Genomic DNA, 18,423 nt, shown 5'->3' with positions numbered 1-18,423 from the left:
CTATGGCAAGTAGGTTACTTAGCATCCTCAGAGCTGTATTTCCTTTTCTAAAGCGATTGCTAGTGAGAGCTGAAGATAACATGTGGGGTCTGCGGTCCGTTTTGCAGGAAGGAAGCAGGTTTGGCACTTCTAGAAAACTGGGTTGCTGGGTGCAGTGCTGTAATTACTCAGCACCAGAGGTGATGCAGAAGGGTTTAGTAATGCTGCTCTCACTCCTAACTGGTGTTGTGTATGGCAAAACAATCTCTGCCTTTGTGTGCCCGTGGTGTTCATCACTGAGCTGTTCCTCGGGAGGATGACTAGATGGAGGCATTAAGTGAGTTGATATTTGAAGGCAGTTGTTGGGGTGTTTAGTTTAATTTCATCATCCCGTGTTGTTATCTAGTCTCCATGGCTTTTTAGCTTGTGTTTTCTTGAAATACTTCCTTCACCTCCTCTCATTTTCTTTTTCTTAAGCAGGGACCTGGAGGGACCAGGGAAGGCCCTGTGCCTGTAGGGACATGCTTTCTTACAGTGTCGTTGTTTTGCCTGTGTCCTGGGGAAGACTGGTCTCGCACAGCTTGGGAGAGCTCTGTTGGGAAGATCCCGCTTGGGGTTCTGGGCTCCCCTCTGTGCAGCTGAATACCCTTCCAGTCGTACCTTCTGCTGGTGTCTGCTCTTCCTGCGCTTTCTGCGCGTTTCTTCGGTATCTGTGTGACCCCACGTACAGCGGGACAAGAGGGACCTTCAAGGAAGGGGGCTCAGCCGTGGGGATCCGTGCCCCGCTCTGCTGGGGCGGGGAGTGCCGTCCGTCACGGTGTCCCTTGCCGTGTCAGCGCGTAGAGGACGCCTCAGCTGGGAGAAGTGTGCGTTACTGCGCAGCGGCCCCGTCTACGCGTGGCCTCAGCATCTCAGCCCAGGTCGGCACGTGGTGGGACGGGCACTGCCCTGCATCGTGGGCACGCGACAAGGGTGCTGTGGTGGTGTAAGCGCACACACAGACGTCTTAGGGGCTTCTTTCAGCACCGGTTTTAAGTGCAGCTGTTTTCTCCCGATGGCGGCTCAGAATGGCTTTGGATTTGAGGGTTCTCTATACCTGCTGACAGTTTTGCTTCCTTTCCTCTGTGAACGCTTTTTTCCTCCCTGCTGCACGGAGCGCCTGGTGTCGGCGTCCTTGCTCGCCAGCCCAGCCAGCAAGGCCAGGGACAGTGCCCTAGGTGGGCCGCCGCGATGGTGAAGGGGCGAGGGGGGCTGCTCCCCCTTGCAGTGCCCTCCTTGGCAGGTTTCCTGGTGTCGCTCCTCTGAATAAGCTCACTGCCCGCCTGCGAGGAGCAGGAGGTCGTGCCTGGTCTGGGGCCGGAGGAGCTCTGGACCTCCCCTCTGCCCTCCTGATGCTCCGCAGGCCGTCCTTCGTGGGCTGCTGCAGGATCTTCGTGTTTCCCAGGCTATTTTTGAGCCTCCTGGATGGAGGCTCAAAATTGTCTCAGTTGTCTCCTTGTGACCACCAGCTTTTTTTACCTGTCCTCTGGTTTATTTCTGCACTGTCTCTTAGGTTTGCCCCTTTGATGTTTTCCTTTTCATTTCTCATTTTCTGTTGCTTCTGGATTGATCTAGAGGATTTTTGCTGCTATTAGTGGTGATTATGGGAGGGGTTTTACCGCCGTGGCAAGGACTGGGCTCTAGACCCGGAGAGGTCTCCTTCGGTCCTGTTACAGGTCGTCACATCGGCTCCTCTCTTTGGATTTCAAAACGCCGAGGAGATTTCACAACGTCTGGCCTCATCGCATCGCGCCTGCTCTTGCCTGCAGCCATCGCTGGAGCATCTCCTGCGGGGCGGGCGAGGAGCGTGTCGGGCTGTGCACGCCTGGGGAGCTGCCCGGCGTGCGGCCCTCGGCGTGGTGCCGTCTGCCCCCCGCCTGGTGCCGGCCGGCCGCGCACTGCCGCTACCGGCCCGCGCCAGCAGGGCCGGGCAGGGCATCGAGGAGCAGAAGCGATGGCGGCTCGCTCCCCCGCCGTGCCCGGGGGTGCCATCCCCAGGTGAGCTCAGCCAGGCCGCCCCGGGAAGCTCGGCTTCGGCATCCCCCACGTGGCGGCGGCACCGGGGCTCAGTGCCGCTGAGTGGGCAGGGGCTGCGTGGGGCTGGGGGTTTCTCTCCGAGGGCGGCAGCTGACGCCGGCGCGGCCTCGCGGCGCGCAGATGGAGGTGGCTCGCCTCAGCGCCGCACGTCCCTGGGGGAGAGAGCGGCAATTTCCTCGTCAGCCGCGGAGGTTTGCAGCAGGACGGCCGCGGGCGTGCGGGCGGGCGCGTGTGGGAGGAGGCAGGGAGCTGCAGTCGGCTCCAGCTCCGTGCTCTGCTTCCTTCCTGGCTGCTGCTAACCGCTCGGTGGCCGGGGTGCAGCGCTTCTCTCCTTCCTCCCGCCCCACGGAGGCTGTGGCCCAGAGGCTGGTCTGAGCGCTGCTCCCTCGGAGGGGCTGTCAGCAGCCAGCCAGCGGGGTCAGACCGGCGGTGTGGGGCTGTGGCGGTGCGGCGCGGGTGGTCGGGGCGAGGGGCGCTCCCCTGCGCTTGTGCCGCAGCCAGCAGCGAGGGCAGCAAGCGGGGGCTTTGTGACACAGAGCGGGAGCTCAGGCTTGGAGGAATGAGCGGTTTCTCCAGGTCTGAGACCCCGGGAGCCTGCAGGGTGGGTGTTCTGCAGATGGAGGAGGGCTGTCTGTGGATAGGCGGCGGTGGCCGGGCAGGGCTGGCCAGGCTGGTGCGATCTGCTGTCTCTGGCTGTGCCGGGTGCACGAGCCGGTCCCCCAGAGCCCCCGCTGCGGCCGGGTCGGAGCTGTGGGTGTCCCCAGGCTTTGGGGAGAAACGTGACAGCCGCTTTCTGCCCCCCACCCCTGGGGCAGAGGACGGATCTGCTCCAGCCCTGCGGGGTGAGCAGGCAGGGCCTGGCCCCCCCAGCCCCGTGTGCCGGCTGCCGGCTGTGACGTGCGTGGGGCTGCGTGCGGCCGGGCGGGCTGTGCCGCGGGGCTGCGGGGGCCGTGGTGCCGCACGCCCCACAGCCCCCACGTGGGCTGCGATGCGGGCTCAGCCTCATCAGTATTCCCAATGCGTAGCTGCAGAGCCTGGCAGCTCCTGGCACGGCGCCGGGTGCTCCCGCAGCGCGGGCGGGCTCGGCCGCTGTCCCACAGCGCTGCCCCCAGCCCTCTGCTCCGCAGCCTTGGCCTGGGACGGGCTGGAGACCGCGTGCTGCAGTTCCTGGGCACCCTGCAGCCTGTCGTGTGCGCGGCTTTGTCACCGTGCCCTGGCCGGTGCCCGTGTCCCGGCAGCGCTCTGTGGGTGCCTGCCCAGGGTCCCACCGCTGGCGTGGGCTGTCTGGGGGCTGCCGGCCTCAGGCACTTGCTGCAGCCCCGCGGGCACGTCCCCCTGGGCTTGGCGGGGTCTGGCCTGCCCTGATCTGCTGCCAGCATCTGCCGGGGGCTGGCGCCTTACGGCTCTGTCAGTGCTGGGAACCTCGCCCCTCTGTCCCCAGCTGCTGGGGCGTTCTCGCTGCTCTTCCAGCCCCAGGTCCGTGCTTAACGCAGGGCTTGCTGCAAGGGTGCCTCCAGACTCGGGCCCCTCTGCAGAGCAGCAGCACCTTGAATCGAGCGGTGCCAGCAGCTGTCCCAGGTGAATTGTCCGCTTGGAACAAAACCTCTGCATCTGCACGCAGCCGGGGCAGAAATACCGGTGCTGGTTAGTCCTGGGGGGGCGAAGCGGAACAGCTGAGCAGTCACGGTTCAGACTTTTTTCCAGGGGCCCCACCCTGGACTTCATCCTGGGGAGCAGCCAGCAGTGGAAAGTTCCCTCGTTTTCAGACTGACTTCCAGTGCAGCTGTTGTTTAGCCTCTCATGTCTTTTGTTAATTTAAGCCAGATGTTCATTGCCATAATATTTGTAACAAGGGCGCGACTCATAAAAGTCCTGCTAAGAGACTGACTTGCTTCTGTCCCCAGGCACCTGCCCCGGGTCAGGACTACAAAGGCGCGATGTCCCTGCTACATCCCGCGTGCCAGAGCTCCTCTGGAGACTCGCATGGCACAGGGGACTGGAGGAGCAGCCGCCTTCCCGGGAGGGTGCTGATCCCTGCTGGTGAGCTCGGATAGCGTCACCTTCCCCACGCAGCAGGGACGCACACGGTGACAGTCAGAGCGGTGTAATCAGCCGAGCAGGCTGCCTGAGAAGAGACTCGCAGACGAGGAGCGGTGCGTCGGGCATGTGTCAGCGATGGCCGTTTCGAAGCACCGGTGGCTTCTTTACGGTCCTGTTCCCTGTCGGCCTCTGTTGCAGCCGAGCTAGCCGGAGCTGTGCGCTGCCGTGTGCTGACACCCTCGTGCCAGCCCCTGGGGTGCCGGTGCCTGGCTGCAGCCCTCTGCCTCCAGAGGTTGTGTCTCAGGCTCAGTTTTATTCTGGTTTATTTTTAGGTGTCTCTTGTTCTTTCTGCAGGAATAGTGCCGAGGGGTTTTGTATCAGTGCTGTAGCATGTAGAACCTTTGCCTCGTAACAGGCTAATTAGGTAAAAATATCTTCATGATGTTACTGTTGTAAAGGCAAATACCTTCTTGGGATATAGCAGCGCAAATGTATGCGAGAAGCACGCTCGTTTTTTATGTCTTCCCAGTGCTGCAGGAGACCTCAAGTGAATATTGTGCCAAGGTTCTGGCACTGCAGCTAAAAAAAAAAAAAAAAAGAGGTGGTAGACAAACTAGAGAATCGAAAGGAGGGCATTTAAAACATAAGTAGCTGTAAAAATATGATCTAAGTGGAATAGTGAAGGAGACGGTGTCAGGTTATGGGGAACTTGCCGTTTCTGAGCGCGTTTGTAGCTGTAGAGGAGAACGCAACCTGCTGCTCTTCGTGTCTGGCATGGCTGTGGCAGGAGAAGTCGGCTTTACGTGCGGGAGGGGGGCCTGGGGCAGGCACCGGGAGGAGGAGGAGGGTGCGGGGTGATGAAGGCAGCAGCGGGCTCGGGGAGGCTCTTCGAGGCGGGTCAGGCTCCGTGCCCTGAAGCCCTTCCCAGTGCGCAGTTTTGCGGCTCAGTGATACCTCCGTGCCCAGAACTTACCAGAATTTTTTAAAGCGATCAGAGTTATGCAGAAGGTGCACCATCTGGCGTCGTTAGAGTAAAAGTTAAACAAGCCCAAGATTTGGGGAGGGGATGAATGGAGATGGCCTGCTCGTTCCATGAGCAGCTCCCGACGGCGGGGAGTGGGGCTGTGCAGGCGGCTGTTGGCAAGGGCCTCGAGAGGTTATTAGTCTCGTTTCCTGCCCAAAGGCTGATTACCTGGGTCTGAATTATTCCTGACAGATGTCTGTCCGATCGATTCTGACCTCTCCGTTGACGGAGACGCCGTGATCTCCCCAGACAGCCTCGTCTGGCGCTCAGCTCCTGTCAGAAGACATTCCCGCGTAATTGCTGCCTGCAGGACTCCCTGCTCCCGGCTGCAGCGCGGCCGAGCCCCGTGCTCCTGCAGGCAGGGCACCAGATGATGGGGGCGAGGGTCGGATCCAGCCCGGCAGCCTGTGTGCTCCTGTGACCTTGGCACAGACGGCAGAGCCGTGTCTGGCGGGTCACCAGGCGCCTTCTGCTCAGCTCCAGGCGCCGGTGCCCGCTGGCTGGGCAGAAGGGGAGCTGGACGCGTCCCGTCCTGAGCGCTGGCACGCTGCGGGGATGGGCGTCTGCTCGATGATCCTCGGTCTAGAGAGCTGCTCCCCCCGGCAGCACGGAGCAGCGGGGAGAATACACCGCAGAAGGGGAGATGTTAGTGTCTGAAAGACGCAGAGAAGTAAGGGGAGAAAAGAAGCAAAGGGAAGAAAAGGCCCTGGGACCAAGGGAGGGGGCTGCCGGGTGCAGTTGTGCTTCTGCCCTGCGGTGATGGTGGCCTCGCTCCTGGGGGGCTGGGAGAACCTGTGGAATCACAGAACCATCTAGGTGGGAAGAGACCTCCAAGACCACCCCCTCCAACCTCTGACCTAACACTAACAAGTCCCCCACTAAACCATATCACTAAGGGCTACATCTAAACGTCTCTTAAAGACCCCCAGGGACGGTGACTCCACCACCTCCCTGGGCAGCCCATCCCAATGCCCAACAACCCTTTCAGTAAAGAAGTTCTTCCTAACATCCAACCTAAAACTCCCCTGGCGCAACTTTTGCCCGTTCCCCCTCGTCCTGTCACCAGGCACGTAGGAGAGCAGACCAACCCCCACCTCTCTACAGCCTCCTTTAAGGTACCTGTAGAGAGCAATGAGGTCGCCCCTGAGCCTCCTCTTCTCCAGGCTGAACAAGCCCAGCTCCCTCAGCCGCTCCTCGTAAGACTTGTTCTCCAGACCCCTCACCAGCTTCGTCGCCCTTCTCTGGACTCGCTCGAGCACGTCCATGTCCTTCTTGTAGCGAGGGGCCCAAAGCTGAACACAGCACTCGAGGTGTGGCCTCACCAGAGCTGAGTACAGGGGGACAATCACCTCCCTAGACCTGCTGGCCACACTGCTTCTTATACAAGCCAGGATGCTGTTGGCCTTCTTGGCCACCTGAGCACACTGCTGGCTCATATTCAGCCGACTATCCACCAATACTCCCAGGTCCTTCTCTGCCAGGCAGCTTTCCAGCCACTCACTCTCCCAGCCTGGAGCGCTGCTTGGGGTTGTTGTGCCCCAGTGAAGCAGGTTGTTGGCCAACGCGAAGCAGCGGCTGTGCCGTGGGGATGGGGGGGCTGAAGCTGGCAGTGGTCAGGGAATGTTGCCTGCACTGAGAGGGAGGAAAGCCAAGGGGAGGAAAAAAGGAGGAGGAGGTCCTGGGGCCGTGCTAGAGACAGGGTGGGGAGCGTTGGAGAGGTGGAAGAGCCGCTTTGCTGGGGGGCTCCGGAGGAGGTGGACTGGGGAGAGGGACGGGGCTGAACGGCGCTGCGCTCGATCCAGGAGAAACGCCTTGCCCAGGCAGGAGATGGGAGCGGGGCTCTGGCTGGGGGCTGGCACTTGCTCCTCCGCAGCAGTCACTGCACCGGGCCCCTCCGGCGGGCGCAGCGGGGTCGGGAGGGCTGTGGGGGTAGTGCCGAGGCGCTGTTTGTCTGTTTGGTGCTGCCGGCGGCTAACTGCCCTCAGGAGGAGCCGCGCAGCCCCCCCTGCTCCTGGGTGCTGCTGAGACAGGGAAAGGGGGGCGGGGGGCGGCGGTGCTGCACGCGGGGGAGCGCCGGGGGGGTCGGGGGGCAGCCACGGCCGGCCCGCACAGGGAAGGCGACGGCGGTACGGGAACGGCCGTGGGCCCGAGCCCCCGCACAGCTCCGGCTCCTCCGCCGCGGGTGGCCGGCACGGAGCTGCCCCGGCACGGAGCTGCCCCGGCACGGAGCTGCCCCGGCACGGAGCTGCCCCGGCACGGAGCTGCCCCTGCCGGCCGCGGCCCGGCCCCGCAGCTCGCACCCGGGCGCCGCCCGCAGCGGGGGCTCGGCCGCGGTGCCCGGTGTCGGGGCCCGGGTGGCGCCGCCGGGGCCGCGGCGGGGAGGGCGCTGCCGCCCCCTGCCGGCCCCGCGCTGCCACCGGCGGGGGCTCCCGGCGGGGCTCCGGGGGGGGCGGGCGGGCAGCGCCGCCGTGCCCGCGGCCCGAGCTGCGGGGGCGGCCGGGCGGGGGGCTCCGGCCCTGCGCCGCTCCGGGGGGCCGCGGGGTTCCCGGGGCCGCACCGCTCTCGGGGCCGGGCGGGCGGCGGGGCCGGCCCGGGAGGGCTCCGCGGGCGCGGGGCCGGGGCCGGGCCGCGGGGCAGCGCCCGGTGCCCGCTGCCCGCTGCCCGCTGCCCGGCGGCCGGGGGAGGGCGCGGCCGCGCGGGGCGGCCCCGGCCCCGTCGCCGGCCCCGTTCCCGGCCCCGTTCCCGGCCCCGGCTGCTGTTCCGGGGCGGGCCCAGCCCCGCCGCCCGCGGCGCTCGGGAGCGCGGCCCGGGCATGCCGGCGCGGCGTGGGAGCCGGCGGGCGGCGGGCGGCGCGGGGGGGGGCCCCGCTGCGCCGCGTCCCCGGGGCCGGGCGGCCGAGAGCGGCGGGCGGCCCGGGGCCATGGGGCAGCCCCGCAGGTGACGATGGCGGAGGGCTGGCGCTGGAGCGAGGCGGGCCGGGGCCCCCCGCGGCCGAGCCCCCGCCGCGCCGTCAGCGTCTGCGAGTCGCTGGACCTGCAGGGCGTCCCCGCCGTCCAGGCCGCCCTCAAGGCCGCCCAGCAGCAGCGGCGCCGGCCCAAGAGCTTCTGCGCGGCGGGGAACGGGCTGGCGGCCGGCGCCCTGCCGCCCCCCGCGCCCCCCGGCGGGGCCCGCGGCAGCTTGCTGGACTTCTTCAGGCTGCGCCCGCCCCGCGGGCGGGAGGCGGACGGCGGCGGGGGCGCGGGGGCGCCGCTCGCCTCGGGGGCCGGCCCCGGGGCCGGGGGGGCGCCGCGCCCGCGGCCCAGCAGCATGACCTTCCTGCCGTCGGCCCGGCCGCAGCACCCCGCGGAGAGCCCCGGCTTCCTCCGGGGCGGCTCCCTGTGGGGCAGCCGCCGCTGGAACCTCTTCGGGGGCGGCGGCCGGAGCAGCCCGAGCCCCAGGAAGAACTTCAGCGCCCTGCGCAAGAGCTTCAGCTTCCGCCTGCGGCGGGGCCACGAGCTGCGGCGCTCGGAGTCGGGGGGCCTCCTGCGCCCCGCGCGCCTCCGCACCAAGAGCGAGGGGGACGCCGGCTCCCTGCACACCTGCGCCAGCAAGCGGGACCTGCTGTACCCGGAGCTGGCCAGGGTCGGGGGCAGGCTGCACGCGGACCCCGGGCAGCCGGGGGGACTCTGGAGACTCCTCACGAGCCGCTTCCGAAGGCGAGAGCGCGGCAGCACCGGCAGCGCCTCCCCCAAGGAGCCCCACGGCAGCGCCGACCCCGTCCTGCTGGGCAGCGGCCCGCTGCGAGCGCTGGGTAAGTGAGCGCAGGAGCGGCGCTGGCCCAGAGAGAGCGGAGCCCCCGGTGCCGGCGGGGCGGGCGGCAGTGGCCCGGCCCTGCTGGGGTCCCTGGGCTGCCACGGGCACCTGGCCGTGTCTCGGTGCTGCGCGGGGTGCGCGCTCGGGAAAGCTCGGCTGCAGCGAGGAAGCGTGGGCGTCTGTGGGGCCGTCTGGTGCCCCAGCGTGCTGGTGCCACCGTCACGAGCGCTGAAGGAGCAGCAGCGTGGCCGGCTTGGAGGAGATGCTGTGAGGGGTTCCTTCCCTTGCCTAGCCTCGTGGGTCCCACGTCCTCCTTGCCGTGTTGGTGTCCCAGCGAGGGCAGGGATAGCTGAGCCTTGTGCAGTGGGGTCAGGGCAGCGGGGGGAACTGAGACTCATGTCCTGCCTGCATGAGGGGGACAGGGGTCCTGTTCCTGAGCGGGGGCTGAGTGATTTGGGAGGCCACCAGAGCAGAGGCAGGGAGCAGCATGAGGAGCTAGGGAGCACAGAAAGGTGCTGTTCCCATCCTGTAAGCACTTCCCTGGTGCCGGAGTCTGTCTGGGTGCTGACTGCAGGGGTCTTGCCTTGGGGTGAGCGGGAACAGGGGGCGCTTGCGGGGCGCAGGGCAGCCTGCGAAATGCTGCGGTGGTTCCCGAGCGACATGGCAGGGGGACAGAGAGCAGGACCCCTGCGGGGACTGTGCCTGCGATGGACTGGTAGCTGAAGCTGCCGTTGCTCGCTTGGCTAACCAACCGCTGGGCCGTGCTGCGGTGGGTTGTGCTCCCGGTGCTGGGGCTGCGGGGCTGGTACAGGCTCCGTGGGGGCTGCGCTGCCTGCGCCTCCCCACCCGGTCCTGTTCCCCGTTCCCTGGCACGAGCACGCGGGGCGAGCGGAGCTGCGCAGGGGCCGGGAGGTGCGCAGCTCCCGCAGGCTTTTTAAGGCATTGAGCGCAGGGTGAACACAGCGGGGGGGCTGGGCTCGGGCCCTGCCACTTTCCAGGCAGGCAGGGCAGCGCTTCCTGGCGCCCGCGAGCTGCTCTGGGTTTCCATCGCAGGGTTCCCGAGTCCTGGCCTCGTGGAAGCAACTCCCCGGCTTGGCTCGTGTGCCAGAGGGGTGGATTTGGGCTGGGGGGCTCCCTGAGGAGCTGCGGGCACCCAGGGCAGCACCGTGCCCAGGCGCTCCCCAGCAGGGCCGGCCCTGGGGGCTGAGCGCAGGAGCAGCTCTGCTGCAGCCTGAGCTTCGCTGCCGCACGGGTGCTGGCTGGGGAGCTCAAGGAGCTCGTTCCTGCCGGTCCCTTTGTCTTCGGGGCTCACTGTGCCTTCCAGGTGAAGGTCCGGTGTGTAGGCTCCGGCCGAGTGGCCGGGACTGCCTTTGCGTGCCGTAGGGTGCCTGGCTGTGCTCCCCTGCGGAGCCCTCCTCCTGCAGGGCCCCTGCTGGCTGGCAGGGGTGCCCGGGGCCGGGCGCGGTGCTGGGGCTGGGTGGCGGGAGGTTCCCAGGCAAGGGGAGGCTGCGCTCATGGCTGGGGAATGTGGGTGTATCCGGGCAGGGAGGGCCAGGCCCTGCCCGTGCGGCAGGGGGCCTGTTCCTGCTTGCCGGCGGCTTCCAGCAGGAGCTGCGCCAGCACCCGCCAGCCCTTCTGCTGCATTCCCAGGGGAGCAGCTGAGGTTGCTTGCTTGTGCCGGTGTCCTCGCGCCTCACCTGGTTACTGGGCTGGGACAGGTAGGGGCTCCCTTTGGGTCCATCTGCTGGAGAGCCCGGTGGTGCTTTACCAGGGGCACTGGAGAGGGCCTGGAGCCCTCTCTGGCGGCGATCAGCTGGCTGATGAGAGACCACTGCTGGCCAGGGCTGAGCATTTCCCCCTGTGGCCTGTGCTGGAGCCTGGGGATAACCTTTCCAGGCTGGCTGAGGGGCTGCCACTCACTGTGGCAGAGCAAGCACCACTTGCCGGAGCTGTAGAGTTGACGCTTTGGTTTGCTCCTCGCTCAGAACACCAGTTTTGTTGTTAGCTGCCTGGTTTTAACTTGGTCAAGATACGCTGTTCTGTGTCAATGAGATGTGAAGAAGCAGCCATGACGTCTGCAGGCTAAAGCTGCTGTTTGTCCTGTTTTATATGTCCCGTCTCTCCATGAAGCGTGCTGGTCTGTGGGCTCTGGCTCAGGGGGAGCTGTGAGCCTCCGAGCCGGGAAGCTGTAGGTTGGACACGGACAGTCTCAGTACTGCTCCAGCGTGGCCGTACTGGAGATCTCTGCCCTGCTCCTGTTTCAGGCTTGTAGGCCAATAGTGTTTGTAACACATGCTCAGCACTTCAAAAACTTTGATGCTTTACACTAGCGCTGCCTACCTTAGCCCTAGGAAAGTTGCTACCGTAGTCCCAACATGCCCTCCCAGGGGGGTGCAGCTGCAGTTGCGGTTATCAGCTCGTTGGAAAAGTTGGGTATATTAGTCCAGGCAGGGATCCAAGCCAACTTTGCTACCCTGTTCCCAGTACTGGGAGGATTTTGTTTATAGCAAGCTCAGATACCGGCCCAGCGCAGCGCTCTGCTGTGTAGGCATTCCCAAAGGCCCGTCGGACTCCAGAGGACGGTCCCAGTGCTCTTCTGCAAGCCTTGCTGAGACCTCCTCTGGGCTCCGTGCGCAGCGCTGGCTCCCTGCTGATGCAGGGGTCCAGCCTGGACCAAGCACAGGGAGGGACGATCAGGGCAAGGCAGAATTTGTTGCCTGAAAGAGTTGAAGAGCTTTTCTTGGTGTATCAGAATGAAGGCTGGCAGGGGATGTGATTTTCTGTAAATACAGCAAGGAAGGACGAGAGCCCTTGGAGCTGGAACAAAGTCAGCACAAAGTCCAGCCACTTTGGACTGACCACAAATAACAGCGGTCGGCGGTTCAGAGGAACGTTTCCAGGTCTCAGCTGGCGCGGTTCTGAAGGAGTGCTCTGACAGGCTTGGGAAGGCTGCGCAGGCTTGGGGTTGAAGTTTTCCCTGCTCATGGAGGGATCGCATAAAGGGTACAGCAGCTCTGGCAGCGGCATCTGGACTCCGCAGCTCAGGAAGTGTTCCTTGCAACCATATTCCCATCTTTCAGAAAGATGGTCTGCTTTTTTAAGGTGCCTTAAGGTTTTGAGGTAACTCCCTCTGCTCCTCTGTTCGGTGTTTGACCATGCAGAGGACTAACGTGTAGGCTGTTGTGTGAGAGAAGACTACCGGGAGAAGGGGAAGGTGTTTTCATATTAATAAGGTGAAGTTTGCATAGCGAGTTGAGTAGATAATGATATGTATCATCTCTTGTTAGTACCTGCCTGAGCTTAGCGGGGAGAGTTTGGTGAGGAGCAAAGATGGCATGATGAGTTTGGAGACTGTGCGTCGGACGCTGAGCCCAGCCTGGTGTCCACGCTTCAGAAAAACTTGGAAATCCGGAAGGTACCGAGGAAGGAGTTGTGGGGACACAGAAACGCCTAATTCTCAGGGCAGGGTCGCAGGAGATGTGTGCAGTAGGTGCAGAGGTGTTTGATTGCAGTCTTCAGATATCCATAGGAAGGGGGAACTTCAAAAAACAGTGCCTTTTTAATCTTAACCTGCCTTGGCTTGTGGGTTTAAACAGCTAGAGCTGAAGTCAGACATACTTGGAGCAGGTTTTTACTGGTGAAGTGAGTCCCCGGCACAGCACTCGCGTTGGGAAGGCGGTGGGTTGTCTGTGACTGCAGGTCACTGGCGGGGAGGGCCGTCTCCTCCAGCAGGCTCCGGCTGTCAGGGCCCACAGGGTTCGGTGACGTTCCTTGGTCTGCGAGCGTTTGGACGTGGACTGGCGGGTAGTAGGCTCCGGGAGGCCTGGGACAAACCCTCCACAGCACGTGCGCTGCCCAGTACACGTTGGGTGACGGCAGGGCAGGTGCCCGAGCTGCTGCTGCCCGCAGTATCGCTAAGAAACGAGGGTGGAAGTTGATAATGGCACGCTTCTTTTCCAGAGGTACACAAGATTCTCTCCCTTCACTGCTGCTGAATATTTAAAGCTCTGGTGAGATAATCCTTGCGAAGAACGCATCCCACACACGGTCTCTGCACCAGCTGAGCTCCCTGACAGGAACACCAGCCTTGCGTGTGGAGGCCCTTGACCTGCAGAAATCTCTCTCCCTGCCAGCATTGCCAGGTTGAGGCTTTATCAAGCCCGGCCTGGGAGAGGTGGCTCTGCCCAGGCTTGTAGCGCTCTGCTGCCCTTTTATCCGCTTGTGTGGGCGGGTGGGTACTTTGGAACTTGGTTTGTGTGGGCACCTCTGTGTTTGTTCGGCCTCTGACCTGCTTTCGAAGCTGGTTTTAATGTCCAGGGTTTCAGTGTCCGAGTTAGTTCCACAGTGGCTTGGATAATGAGGTGGTTAATTATTAGTTGCTGTGCGCGGAGGCCAGATGTGCCTGGCACTCACTCTCCTGAAGCACAAGGTAGGTGAACCTGCTGCGCTTCATCCTACGAAGAGGTCCGTCTGCAAGGGGGCAGGGCCCGTTCTCCTCCCAGCTTTGCAGCAGCAATGGGTGCAAGCAGCAGAGGGCCGGCACTGCCATGGTTGCGTTCGCGCTGGGTGTTCTGTGAAGGCGGGTGGAGCTGTTGGGAGCACCCTCTGTGCTGGAGGGTTCGGCTCTTCCCTTCCTAGCGTGTGACGCGGTTGGGGCCCCCAGCCGCGGTCCGTCTGCCGGCCACTGATGGTGCCCGGCCTAACTGACAGAGGCGGCGGCTGCCAGAGTGCCTGCCTCACGTCTGCTCCTGCTCGCGGCGGGGGCCTTGCGTGTACCCGTCCTTCGGTATGCGTGTCGCCTTCTGGCGCGTAGAGCTGTGCCGGGAGACCTCGCCGAGAGGAGGCGGTGGGCCTGAATCTCCTTTTCCAGGGAGAGGTCAGGTCGGTCGCCCCTCTGGCGTGGCTGTGCCTTGTGCCTCAGACCAAGGCCACCATGTGGCTGTGCAACGGCACTCAGCATCCAAGTGGTGCCGTGAGTCCACTGCTTCTGCTTTGGAGGTCAGATGCGCCTGGGGAAGGTATTCAGCCACAGGGCTGACAGTCTGGTCTCTTCTGTATTATTAAATAACAAAGAAGAGGGAGGAAGAGTGACTGGGTGTGTTTTAATGTGAAATACTAAACAATACAGGTAGTCCAGCAGTGCAGCTAATGGAGTGAATCACTACTCCCCTGTGTCTACACGAGCCCCAGCGATGAGGGGGAGGATGGTTCATGAGGGTGTTAGCCCAGCTGGAGACAATCTGTGCTGAACCAGCTCGTGCCAAGGCGCTGGCACTGCGGGGAAGGTGCTAACGCGGAACTGCCCGCCTGGGTTTTGGGTAGTGGGTGTTCATGCATTGGGCGGATAGGTCACGTTGTCTGCTGGCTTCGTGTGTGCTTCCACGTGTTCGCTGCCTCTCCCCTGGAGAAGGCTGCGGTCGCTTCTTCCAGCAGGGACGGTGCCCAAGTGGCCGGCATCGCACCCTGCCCCGCTCAGTGCGGGACGCGGGCGGGAGGGGAATAGTGTCACCAGCAGGGAGACCCCCACACCCCGAAGGATCTCCTTGCGTTAATTTGAACGCGTAACTGACGGGGACGGAGCATGCGGTGGCACAGAGCTCAGGCAGGTGAGAGGCAGGGAGCCTCCATGGGCTGCGGTTTAGTAGTGAACGAGGAACGCTGGGGATGGACGGAGCTGACATCAGCGAGCTGTGTCAGCTTCTTTCGACAGTCAGGTTACTTGGCCTATGGCTGTTTTGGGTGGTTGAGAAACCGCTCTTGAGGTGCCTTTCTGACAGCTTCACGGATTTCATCCGCCCCTCCCGCACACGGCGGCTGCTTTCACTTGCTGTGAGGAGGAGCGGGTGGATGGGGAAAGCAGCGCACGGAAACGGAGCGAGCAGGGCAGCTCCCCACAGCCGGGCACGGGGGCTGCCTGTCCGGGGGGGCCGCGGGGCGCGGGGCGGTGCAGGGCGACGTGGCTGCAGCGCCTGCATGGGGCAGGACTGCAGGGCAGGCCGTGCGGATGTCGGCACGTCGTGCCGGGCTGCGTGTCCGTGCACTGGGAGAGGCGACGGGTGCGTGCGGGGAGCAGAACGGTGGGGCGTAAGGGTGGCTGGGCGGCCGGCTGCGGTGGCGGGTTTGTAAGGCTCAGCTGGGGCGCGCACCGCGGCTGGCAGCGTGGAATTGGGTCGTGCTCCAGGTCCTCGCGCTTCTGGGCGAGCGGGTGGTCTTGAGGACCTTGTCTCGGGCGGTAGGTGGGAACGGTGTAGAAAGGGCGATTCTTCAGGTGCTGCAGGAAGTGCCGCATCTTGCTTGGGGCAGGAGGAGGCATAGTGCTATGGGCTGCTGGTCGATGCAGACAAAGGCATTTTTTTCCTCTTTTTGAGGGCCAGAGCCAAGCTTCTCCCTGTGGTCTGTAAGGAGTACTAGAAGTGTATGTGTGAGAATGTTGCTCTGTTAACTAAGTAGTTTGGGGACCCTGACACTAATGCCTCCTGGTTATGAGAAGTTTCAGCTTTCAGGGCATGGTTTAAGAAAGCCCCCAAACTCTGCTTGAAGGCCGTGTGAAGCCAAAACTGAAGAACAACCGGTCAGTGGCAGTAGTTCAGAGTGAAGGTGAAACTCGGTTGGAATGCTCTTCCAGCATAGCCTCCTTTCTTCTGCACAAGACCGGCTCACTTGGCACTGTGTTGGGCAGAGGTGTGTTGGAGGGCTTGCTGCAGGACACCGTGACGCTGGTTCCGCACTCCCGCCTCTGGCAGGAGCTGGAAAGTTTCCCAGGCATGCCATGAGGTGAAGGCAGAGGACAGTGCCAAAGACATCTGGTCCCAGACGGGCAAACCCAAGTGTGCCAGGACGCCCAGCCTCCTCGCATCACTTCGCTGCTGTGTCCAGGCACTGCCATGCTTCGTCACCAGTCCTGGTGGCAGAAGACCCCTCCGGCACTGCATCCTTCAGCTGATCAGGAAGGTCAGAGGGTGAGTGGGTCAGTGCACGTGGCCATGGGGGAAGCCCACCGGGGTCACTCCGTGAGGCAGGAGGTGCCCGGCCGGCTCCGGGAGCACCACAGATTCCCACTGAGCAGAAAGAGCTATCTGCTGTGCCCTGGTGGCTCCTCCATTGTAGGCAGTTGGAAATGAGGATAGGACGTCTTCCTGAAGGAAGGGAATTTTAGTGGAAAGGTTCATGTGTACATGTACAGCTTGTGATGGCAGATGGACACAAGGCCTTCTGTTCCTGACATCTGAGCCTCTGGCTTTGGAGGTGAAGCACAGCTGGAGTTGGCCCCTCTAAGATTTGTGTCTCAGAAACATTTCCAGCTGATTTTGAAGCGATGCTGTGCCTGTCTTCAGTTCAAGGCCACTTCCACTCTAGTCTTTGTTCCTTCTGCCATGTAGTCAGTAAGCACTTGCTGTTACCTTCCTGGGCATTGGAATACGAGTGGGGTCAGCTGTACTGTCGTGAGCACGTGCCGTGGAGGTATCCAGCCCGCAGTGTGCCGGCAGCGTGCCGTGCTGCTCCAGCCGGCTGATCGGTGGGGGAGCGGCGGGGTGGTGTGGGCAGGGCTGGTCGCACAGTGACACTTCCCAGAACAGCCCTCTGTTCTCCTGCTGCGGGTGCGATGCTGAGGTGCTCAGCACGGGCAGTGGGCTTGTCTGCTTCGTCTGAACGAGGTGTGCCGGAGCAGGGGGGAAGCGGAGGACAGCAGAGGGCGGGCAGGCTGGGAGCCTGCCACGCAGAAAAGAGGAGTCAGCGGTGAAACCGGGGGCGGTGGTGATCAGGGTGGCTGGAGAAGCTAGTTTGCTCTCTGGTACAAGGGCAGGGCAGATCAGTGAAGTCAAGCCCAAAACAAACAAGAAATCGGGTTTTCAAGGAATGTGTATTTACACTCCTGAAACTCCTTGTTAAAGAGCAATACGGAAGTGAAATTTGATGTGGTTTTAAAAGGGGACGGAACAAGCGTACTAAACAGCCGCACCAGACGAGGCTCAGGAGATGCCCGAGCCGCAGAGATCAGGGCTGCAGACAGCGGAGGGTGGTACCGTGCGCCCTTACTGCCTGCGACCAGCGGGCCGGCGCGGGAAGGGCCTTGCCCTGCGTGGCTCGGCATCGACCTGCGCTGCGGGGTGCAGGCGGTGAGGTGCCGGCACCCAGGGAGCGGGGCTGGGCAGAGCCGGCGTGCCGGGACCACGGCGGCATCACCGCGCATACACGTCTGCCCCGGGCTGCGGTGCAGGCGCTGCCCGTGCTGGCAGCCGGTGGCGAGCAGGGAGCACGGGTCGAACGTCGGCGCCTTGGGTTAGGCGCGCTAATAGTGTTTGTTAATTGAGTGTGTTACATGGCTCGATATAGCTAAATTGGCACTGCGTCACAGTTTATTTGTGTTGGGATTTACTCAGAGGCCTCCACAGCAAGTTAAAAATCTGTTGTCAATGAACTCCTGAACCTTGCTTAAAAAAAGACATGTTAGAATAGTTAGCAAGGAGGCAGCTAGCAAAAATTCACCTGTTTTCTCTCTCCTGAGCATCCAAGAACAGGAAGAGGCAAGAGAACAGCCTGCCCTCTCCGGGTCTCTCTCTCTGCCTCTCTCTGTTTTAAAGCCAAGTCAACAAGTGGGTTTTACTTATGCTCCGTTCAAAATCTCTGGAAAATTATGCCTGATTTTTGCCAGTTTTTCGCAGTTCAAGGAAATAGTATGCGTAGTCAAACAGTGCAAGTGTGCTGCCTTTGTCTGGTCTGGAGGGAGGGGATGCCAGTAAAGCAGAAAGTAGTAATGCTGCAATGCTGCTTTAACCACCGTGGTTAACCAACAAAGGAACTAAGCAGAGCAAAAGTTACGGGAGGAGGTGATACCTTTTTTTAGACTATGTAATGTGTTTGGAAACCCAGCTGTGTTGTCTCTCGCCTTTTTGAAAGGGCTCCAGAACTTGTCATTTTCCTCTTTCTCTTTAATAGTTACTTTTATAAAGGTTTTGCTCCTGCCTTAAAACTTTTCCTGTAACAGAAAGAAAGAACAGGTGGGCAAGAGAGACCCCAAAGAAACAACTCCTCTTACAAACCGTCACGATGGCGATGAGCACCCTTGTGTTCCTGCGTCAGACGTGCGTTCCATTTGTCTGTAGTTTCTGAAACGTTAGTGCTGATAAATGAGTGTACGGATGGTAACTTCTAGGTACGAGCACCGCGTTCTTCCCGTTTTTGACACGATGGGAAAAGTGCTGCGGCCCGCGGTGCCGGTGGCTGCGTGAGCGCTGTGCCGCAGGCGCCGTGGCGCTTGGCGCTTCTCCGCGGCACACGGCATGCGGGCACTGCGGGCAGGGCCCCGCGGCCATGGAGAAGCTGTGGGCTGAGCATCCCCGCTGTCCTGGGCTGGCCGGAGCAGGCTGTCTGAGATGGATTAGCCTGGAGAGGAGAAGGGGCTGCGGCTGTCGGAGTCGTGTGCTCAGCTCCCCCCGGGAGCTGTGAGGGCAAGGGATGGCCGTCGGCTGGCTCCTGGCGGGGCTGGAGAGCCCGGCCTGCTCCTCGATCCT

The 18,423-nt window shown here is 62.6% G+C and overlaps 1 protein-coding gene across 3 annotated transcripts in view; it reads left to right on the top strand.

Moving 5' to 3' along the window:
* Positions 1 to 18,423, top strand: part of AGAP3 (ArfGAP with GTPase domain, ankyrin repeat and PH domain 3) — a 141,078-nt gene that overhangs the window by 32,101 nt on the left and 90,554 nt on the right. The window contains exon 1 of one of the 3 annotated variants that reach the window (XM_048053331.2): positions 8,008 to 8,909. The exons of the other annotated variants lie outside the window; for them this stretch is intronic. Coding sequence (XP_047909288.2) covers positions 8,063 to 8,909 — 847 coding nt within the window. The 5' untranslated portion in view covers positions 8,008 to 8,062. Of the gene's footprint in view, positions 1 to 8,007; positions 8,910 to 18,423 lie in introns of those variants that run through there. 3 annotated transcript variants of the gene reach the window in all.

Source organism: Anser cygnoides, chromosome 2 (genome assembly GCF_040182565.1).
Source record: "Anser cygnoides isolate HZ-2024a breed goose chromosome 2, Taihu_goose_T2T_genome, whole genome shotgun sequence".
NCBI classification, from domain to species: Eukaryota; Metazoa; Chordata; class Aves; order Anseriformes; family Anatidae; genus Anser; species Anser cygnoides.
This window is presented reverse-complemented; position numbering and strand designations above follow the sequence as displayed.